Consider the following 8545-nt stretch of genomic DNA (forward strand, 5'->3'; position numbering starts at 1 on the left):
CAAATGGTACTTTCCAAAGTGCCTTGCCCCTGCACGAGGAGCTGCTGCTTCCCAGCCCCACCTGGAGGCATGGAATAACACATGGAGGCAATTGGGGAACAATGTACGACCGGTGAGACGGACAAAATGCTGAACGGCAAAGCCCAGCCCAGCTGGGTCTTTGAGTGACAGTCAGAACCCCATGCTCAGGCAAGTCACCTCAGAGAGGATCCCCACCCCTGCCGGCCCCAGTGAGAGGTAGACAGTAAGAATGTTGAAGGAGCACCAATAGACCAGGTTTGGTTGGGGGAATGAAAGAGTGGTACCAGACACCCAAAGCCATCTCATGCAGGAACAATTTCTATTCCCAAACCAGCCCACATTTCTATTCACACTCAGCTCCCATCCTATCCCCCCCTCCTCTGTTCAGGAGTTTATGTGACATGCTGCTGCTAGTTCACAGGCCCCAGGAAGGTTCGCAAGGACAAAAACCTTCCGACGTTGCTTCTCATCTTCCCAAGATGCTCCTGTCCTCCCAAATGCCCCCAAGAAACACCTAGGCTATGGAACCATAAAGAACTTCGTATTCTGATCTGAGACCTCTGCAAGAGCTTCTGTCTATAACCCTTAGCCAGTATCAGTCGGGCAGCAGGCGGCCCAGCTCCGCTTCATCTAGCCGGTTGGTAGTCATGATGTGTTCCAGCTGCTGCCGGTAACGATCCAAGTCCTTCATGAAGTGGGGCACTCTGGTTTTATCTAGTACCCCATGGGGTCGCAGTTGTTCCACATCTTCGTAGGAGACCTACAGGAAGAAAACTAAGCCTCAGGGCTAATCAAAGTGCCTGGCTTTCAAGTGCCTGATGGCCCAGGGCCATTTGCTCCCAAGATGATGCCTTCATTCTTCATTGACTCCTACAATAGATACCTTCAGGCTCTATCCTGGGTCTTCTCTTTCTCTCTCCATCTTTTATCTACCTTGAACAATGCATTCCTCTGCAGCCTGGCTTATCCTCTCACCTCTAAATAGTATTCAGTGGATACCTGGGATTCTCTCAGGTTATCTCCCATATCCAACAAAAGACTGCTGAATGTCGGCTGTCTGTCCCCATTCAGAGAGTCCAACAGATAAAGAGTTCTATTATCTGTAGTGGCCACTGACCGGTTAGGTCAGACCATTATCAATTCTGTAAGAGTGATGGAAGACCTTCTGCTCTGGCCTATCTAGGCCTTTCATTTCCTGCACTTCCCACAGGACACCCAATAGGAACCTCCTAAAGAAAATCCATGTCCACACATTAGGATAGCCCTCCTGATCCCCTTTGCTTTCCCTAACCTGGTACAAGACGAGGGCCTTGATTCCTGGCCATTTCTCCCACCCTCTTCCCCAAAACTTCTTGACTGCTCCCTGTCTTGGAACGCTCACCTCCCTTAACACATATGCGCACACCTGCAGGCTAGGTCACACACCGGATCTGGGCTACCAAAACTTTGTTTCCTTTTATCTGCCTTCCCAAGTATTCAGGCCTTCAGCGAATATGACTCAGAAGGGCAAAGAAGGATGAGCTAGTTGGGCCTTTCAGCCCTTTACCTTGCCCAGCGAGGTCAGCAGCTGGAAATCGATGGTCTGACGGTGCCGCAGGATGCGCAAAATGCCATCCAGGTACACCTGGTCCTTGCTGAAGCAGCCTGTGAGAAGGATAACCAATCGAGCCTTACCCAAAAGCCACCCTTCACCTTGCCCCGGCTTGAGCAGTCTCCCGACTCCACAGTTCCCACCTGGCAGTGAGGTATCCGTCTGTCCTCGCTTGGCACGGACGCAGTACTCCCAGCGTACATCCTCATCTTGCACGTATTGCTCCAGATCCTGGAAGAGCTGGCGGAAGGACATGTGCGCCGCCTGGTGGATGGTATAGTAGAGCAGGGCGGCACGCCACAGGAACGGTTGCTTTCGAAACAGCACACTATGCAGGCTGGCCAGGCCCTCCTCCGTGGGATTGGCTGGCCGAAGGCCGTATTGCAGTCTGCCTTCAGTACTGTGCCATGGTTGTCGCGAATTGTTCACACCACGCAGGTAGTGGGTGCCTGCAGGGAGGATGGGGAGGTGGCAGAACTCTTAGATCTTCATGCCCCGCCCCCAAATTCACTTCATGCAAGTCATCCCAAGCCCTACCTAACTAAATTCATTCTTAGCCAACTCCAGATAACATGAAGACGTCTTGGTTCAGGGCAATGTCTTTTTTACCCATTTTCTCATCTCCTGCACCCCAGTTCATACTGCGTGTCCCAGCCCTTATAGAGACCAAGCACGTGCCACCTTGCGCCAACATCCTAATGCCCAAGCCAATCATCTTGGCAGTCATGCAAATGCTCCAATCACGACCATTTCTGGCCTAGAGCAACAAGATTCCTGTTTGGTGAGAACGGACAGGAACTAGTGTCTTGTGTTTGCCTTCCTCGCCTGGTCTATCTTCTGAATTTTTTTTTTTTTTTATTAACTTGAGTATTTCTTATATACATTTCGAGTGTCCTTTCCCGGACATCCCCCTCCCCCCTCCCCTTCTTTATGGGTGTTCCCCTCCCCATCCTCCCCCCCTTGCCGCCCTCCCTCTTCTGAACTTTTATCCCTACAATTTCAAGCAATTCCTAGGATCTATCTAGCCTGCCACCCACCCTGGTGGGCCGGTCTAGTGGAACCCCACAGGATTCTTTTTGGCCTCTCAGAACCCCTTCACTGTCAAAAGAAATCAGAAAAGAACTGGAGATAAACTCGAAAGGAAGAATGCAGGCCAGTCCACGAGTGAGCAGGCATGTTTGCCTGGACTACTTTTACAAACACAAAGGATAGAGTATCTGCTTAGGTATGAACAAGCCTGTCTTCTTGCAGAGGGAAGGAAGGGGGAGAAAGAAGGGGACTACTGAGACCCCCACACACACTACCCTACCTCCATCTCTCCAAACCCTTCAATCCTACCCACCCACCCAGTGCCGCCTATAGTCTGACCTATCTCGTGCCGAAGCATGCCCTCCAACCAATACTGGCGGGCTCCGGTCAAGTTGATGGCCAATGTGGGTCGGCTGTTCTCCACCATCATCACTGCCTGGGACAGCAGATCTTCACTCAGTTGCACAACAACCTGCAGGATGGCAGGGCTCTGAGTCGTGGTTTCCAAGTCCTGATAGCCACTGTGCAGACAGGCACCCGATGCTACAAGGCAGCCAGGCTGAATGCTGGCTAAGATACCCACCCTTCAAAGCCAGCTTTTACTTCCCTGGGACTGGGACAGGGATATGTCTGGGGAATTAGAGCAGGCCAGATGTGTAGCTGGGCCTATTAGCTAGGTGACCTGATTTGGGGCACACAGAAGATGAGTCTTATAGAGCAAGCTTACCTCCCCAACACAGCCCTCCTTCTGCATGTATCTGCGCACAATGGACCAAATTTGGCACTTGGTCAGCAGCTGACCCCCTGTGGCAGCCTCAAAGTTCTCATAAGTGCCAAACTTCTCCAGGACAGCCTTAATGATGCCAACTGCCTGCACACAGGGCCACAGTCACTAGTTAGGTTAGGTCCCTTGGGTAATCAAGGCCAGGGTGAAATGGGCAGGAGGAACTGACCTGATGCATGAACTGCCCAGAGGCCTCCTGGTACTTCTCCAGCACACTCATTGGCATTGGTTCCTGATACTCGAACTGTGGATTGTAGGCATAATGAGACTGGAAGAACTTTTCCCGTTCCTGGTCCATGTTAGTTGGCCGCAGGGCCACCAACATACAGGGGCTCTTGTTCCTACCACTGACTACATCCTTTCGAATCTTAGCAATGTGAGGTAAGGAGGCTGCAGGCCGTAGGGTCCCTCCACCTGGATCACATCCCCGTCCAAGTGGGGCCTTGCCACGTCCCCGCCGGCCAGTACTATTTACACTGTAGGTGCTCTCGCTGCGCTTCATGTGGCTACGCTGTTCCAAGTGCAGCTTTGAGAAGGTCTGCCACATAGTCTGGTGCTGCAGCGCTGAGGGAACTGCCAAAGCCAAGGGCATAGCCAGGGACTGAGGCCAGGGATACAGGGGTGGCCCATTTCGGTTTGAGGGCTTCAGCTTATGGTGCTGAGATGGGGAACTGGCAGGTGGGCTGGGGGGTGCCTGCTCATACACCTGGGTCCCCGAGTCCAGTACCATTCTCTCCTGAGGGTCACATCCAGTTCTGTCGTGACAACTTCCCAGACTGTTGACCTCTAGGGACACAGAACGGCATGCAGAGACCAGCATGAGTGGATGTGGTCAGAGGAGAAAGCCCTTGTCCCATGTTATCCTTGTTGAGTCCAGAGTCTGCTGCCAGGAACCCAAGAAACTCTCCACCCTCCCCAGTGTCTGCTCCTTCACCAGGCTTATGCAAATAGTCTGAGGTGGAACAAAGCAAGAGAATAAATTGTATACATTTTCCTATTTACTGGAATTCTCTCAGACCGTTAGATCTAGAGCTAAAAACCAAGGCCTTAAACATGGTTCTAATTTCAGTGTTTAGCACTTACCCGGTCTAAGAGTTAGCAGAATACAACCTCAGATCCCTACATGGACCACAGGTGAGAGAGGCCCACAAACTGCTTTGTACAGATGGCACCTCCCTCTCGGCCTAGCTCATTTACATCCTCCTGCCCATTGGTAACCAAACATTTGGAGTGAGTGCACTTGCTCAGGCCAGTCCCTACATGAAATACACTCTCTCTCTCTCTCTCTCTCTCTCTCTCTCTCTCTCTCTCTCTCTCTTCCTTTTTGGTCATCTGTTAAGGAGGCAGAGGAAAACCAGCACATTCAAACTAGCCCCTGGCCTGTCAATTATCTGAGGTAGCTTTCCCAGTGAGCATCCAAGGCCACTGCCAGAGAACTCACCCCTAACTCTGCCAGGGCTCAGTGCAATCCACTCTCTCCCCAGAGACTGACTGAAGACTTCAGCCTCTTTACTCTGTTGCCTGCTCAGGAACTCAATCCCAACCTATATCCTTGATCCTACATCACCAGTCTTTCTAGCCCCTGAATTCTTTCCATCAGCAGAAATACATGCTGTTGTCCTTCCATCTTAAAAACAAAACAAGACCTTTCCACGAATCCATGCCTAACTCCCCCCACAAGAAGCTATCTGTTGCAACACAATACCCAGAGTCACATACACCACCCCCCTTTTCTTTCCTGTTCACTCCGAAGTTCTGAGCATGTATGTGTCCCACTGCCCATCAAACTGAGCTGACCAAGGTCACTTAATGGTCATCATATAGATCTGCAGCACCTGGTGCAGCTGATTCTTTTAGCCTAGGAACGCAGTGCACATTTCCCTTTCCAAACACACTAGAACGTACTTGTCCACCCACATCACTCGCTAGCCATTTCTTCTTGGTCTTCCTTGTATTATCAACCTCTTCTTTTTTTAAAGATATATTTATTTATTTCATGTATATGAGTACACTGTAAATTCAGACACACCAGAAGAGGGCATCAGATCCCATTACAGATGGTTGTGAGCCACCATGGGGTTGCTGGGGATTGAACTCAGGACCTCTGGAAGAGCAGTCAGTGCTCTTAATCGCTGAGCCACCTCTCCAGCCCCTATTCTCAACCTCTTAACACAGTAATATCCCGAGTCTTATTTATGGCAAATTCTCTTTTCCTTTTATACTTACATCCCCTAGTGGCCTATGATTCCGTCCAATTTTGTGGTTTCTTGTTTTGTTTTGTTGTTATTGTTTCTTTAAAAATATTTGTTTACTTTGTATATATGAGTACACTGTCACTGTCTTCAGACACAATAGAAGAGGGCATTGGATCCCATTACAGATGGTTGTGAGCCACCATGGGGTTGCTGGGAATTGAGCCCAGGAAGAGCAGTCAGTGCTCTTAACTGCTGAGCTAACTCTCCAGTCCTTCTTGTTTTGTTTTAATGCAGGGGATCAAACCCAGAGCCTTGTACACATTAAGTGGCCTCTCCAACTGGCCTGTATACCCAGCCTTCACTATCATGGTTTTAAATAAATCAGTTTAGACTCCTCCCTTTAAACCAGTATCAACACTTTTCAAACATATCTTAGAGTATCCCTATGTAGCCCATGTGACCTTCAACTCAAAATCTTCCTGCTTCAACTTCTCTGGTCTTGGGTCAGGATTAAGCCAACATACCTGATCTTCAAGACGTCTTTACTATTTAACAGATACTTTAAACTGAATATGCCCATTGTATAAAAATGTACCCCCCCATAGACTACCATGAATCACTTGTCACTTTCTTAAAAATCTTCATAAATATCATACTATTAGAAAAGATCACACACACACACACACACACACACACACGCGCGCGCGCGCGCACGCACTCAGGAGAGAGAGAAAGAGACAGATAGACAGACAGACTGACTGACAGAGACATGTTGGGAGTTGATTAAATAGGGGGATGGAGAGGGTCTGGGAGGAGTTTGGGGGGAAGACAAAAACATGATCAGAATACATGGAAGTGTTTCAATAAAAAAATTTAAATACAGAAGAAAAGCTGCCCTCTGTCAGATGTAGCTATACATGTCTATAATCCCAGCACTCGAGGCTGAAACAAGAGAATTGTGAATTCCAGGCCAACCTGGGCTACATAGCAATACCCATCTTTAAAAGCTTTAAAATGGGGTTGGGGATTTAGCTCAGTGGTAGAGCGCTTGCCTAGGCGCCAAGGCCCTGGGTTCGATCCCCAGCTCGAAAAAAAAAAAAAAAAAAAAAAGAACCAAAAAAAAAGCTTTAAAATGAGAAAAAAATAAGAAAGAATGAAAGTCAGCTCTAGCAAATCTCTACAGAAGAGCAACCTCCTCTCTCTCTGGAACTAAGCTTTGTCTGTTGCAGTTGTTGCCACTGAAGTCTACTGCAGCGAACGCTATGTCTGTACCATAGATCTGGTGGTTTAATCTGTTTTCTCCTTTCCATAATTTGCAGCTGTGCTTCCAAAACCCAGAACAGTTCCTGATACAGCACTGTAATCAATAAATGAATGAACTAGAATCATGGAGCTGGAGAGATGGCTCAACAATTAAGAACACTTGCTGCTGTCTCTGAGGACACAAATCCAGTTTCTAGTATCCACGCAGGATAACTCACAACTGCCTATAACTCCAGCCTCAGGAAGTCCAATGCCGTCTTCTGGCCTCCACAGGCACGTGCATATACCCATATCCAGAAATAAAAAATAAAAATAATCCTTTAAAGAAAAAAAAAAACAAAACTAGAATCCTTCCTTCCCCAAACTTAGATGTCCCCGTCGAGACTTGATCATCCTCCTCAGAGTCTTCCTCCACCTTGCCTAGTGATCAGCTGCTTGAAAAACGACTTCTAGTCTCAGATTTCATTCACCCTCAAATCGTATATGCTTCTGAATGTCTACTGACCACTGTCTGGGCCATTTCCCCATTCTTCCATTTCCCCTTCGTTCATTCCACCTACCTCCTTGTAATTACCAGAATTCACCTGTTTCTTTCACGTCTCAGCTTCTTCTGCCAAGAATTCTTTTGCCAATGTGTCCCTGGAGCAACCTCTTAACCATTTTTCAGGGCTCGATTTAGGCCTCACTTTCTCTGGGAAGCCTTCCGGATGTGTAAAGGGTCCCAGGGTCTTGATGGCTTCTTGACAGCCCTAGGCTGTCATGGTTGGAGGCTAGATCCATATTTCCCCCACAGTGCCCTGAACTCCCCGAGGTCAGGGAGGGTCTGATTCACCCTCAAGTCCCACGCACTCACTAGTCGCAGAATGAATGAATTCAGGGTGAGGCTGGAGTCCCTGACTGCTGAAGGCGGGGTCTGGTGACAAATGAGAGGGTGTGGCCCACACCAATAAGAACCCCTAGAAAGAGATAACGTGGGAAAACAACCAATAGGAACGGAGAGATCTGGGAGGGTGTGCCCTGAAGACAAATAGAGGGCGTGGGACAGTGTGAAGGGCGTGCCCAATGGAGGGCGGGGCTAGGAGACAATGGACCGGGGGCATTCTCTAGTAAATCAAGAAGGGTCAAGTCTTAGTCATATTTAGTCTCGGTTTTTGGAGTGGGATAGGGGTTCGGTCCGCGTGCCGCGCCCCCACCTGATCACGCCTCTTTTGCTGTCCGCAGTTCCAGCTCTTCAAAGCCGATCGCTGGCCGCCGAGACCATGGGAGCCCGCGCCAAAGACACACGCACTCGGGGGCGCGCACGCTCACAGGAAGACGCACGGGACACGCCTGTCTCCACCGTAGGGCGTGCTTAAACTCACTGTGGGCGGAGCCAGGCGTGCGAAGAGGACGGAATTCACTGCCACTATAGGTCCCTGGATCCGGTCTGGTCCTAGACTTCCCTCTCCACGAATTTCCGGGCTTCTAAAGTGACTGGAGAGGGCAGTGAAACCATTTACTGAGTACTCCACGGGAGCCCAGGGTTCGGGGGACGCAGTCCATAAAGAGAGCAGATGTCTGCATAGGCGAGATGCTGCCAGAATATTAGGACTTCAGCCAGGATTAGGCGTACCACCGTGCATGAACCCCCTAATCTCACCCCTGCTTTTGACACCGGCGCAC

General features: G+C 49.5%; 1 protein-coding gene across 3 annotated transcripts; it reads right to left on the reverse strand.

Annotated features, from left to right (window-relative positions):
• Positions 1 to 318: 318 nt before the first annotated feature.
• Kiaa0895l (KIAA0895 like) lies at positions 319 to 8515 on the reverse strand. Of its 3 annotated transcripts, none has more exons than XM_032887834.1 (7): positions 8077 to 8515; positions 3595 to 4211; positions 3369 to 3512; positions 2981 to 3113; positions 1756 to 2061; positions 1568 to 1665; positions 319 to 781 (listed from the first exon to the last, which is right to left on the reverse strand). In XM_032887834.1, the coding sequence occupies exons 2-7, from the start codon at positions 4153 to 4155 to the stop codon at positions 617 to 619; spliced, it is 1407 nt and encodes a 468-aa protein (XP_032743725.1). In that variant the 5' UTR covers positions 4156 to 4211; positions 8077 to 8515; the 3' UTR covers positions 319 to 616. The 3 variants fall into 3 exon arrangements, with proteins under 3 accessions (XP_032743725.1, XP_032743724.1, XP_032743723.1); XM_032887833.1 differs by lacking the exon at positions 8077 to 8515 and adding an exon at positions 7468 to 7681; XM_032887832.1 differs by lacking the exon at positions 8077 to 8515 and adding an exon at positions 7444 to 7681.
• Between the last annotated feature and the right edge of the window lie 30 nt (positions 8516 to 8545).

Source organism: Rattus rattus, chromosome 17, assembly GCF_011064425.1.
Source record: "Rattus rattus isolate New Zealand chromosome 17, Rrattus_CSIRO_v1, whole genome shotgun sequence".
Lineage (NCBI taxonomy): Eukaryota > Metazoa > Chordata > Mammalia > Rodentia > Muridae > Rattus > Rattus rattus.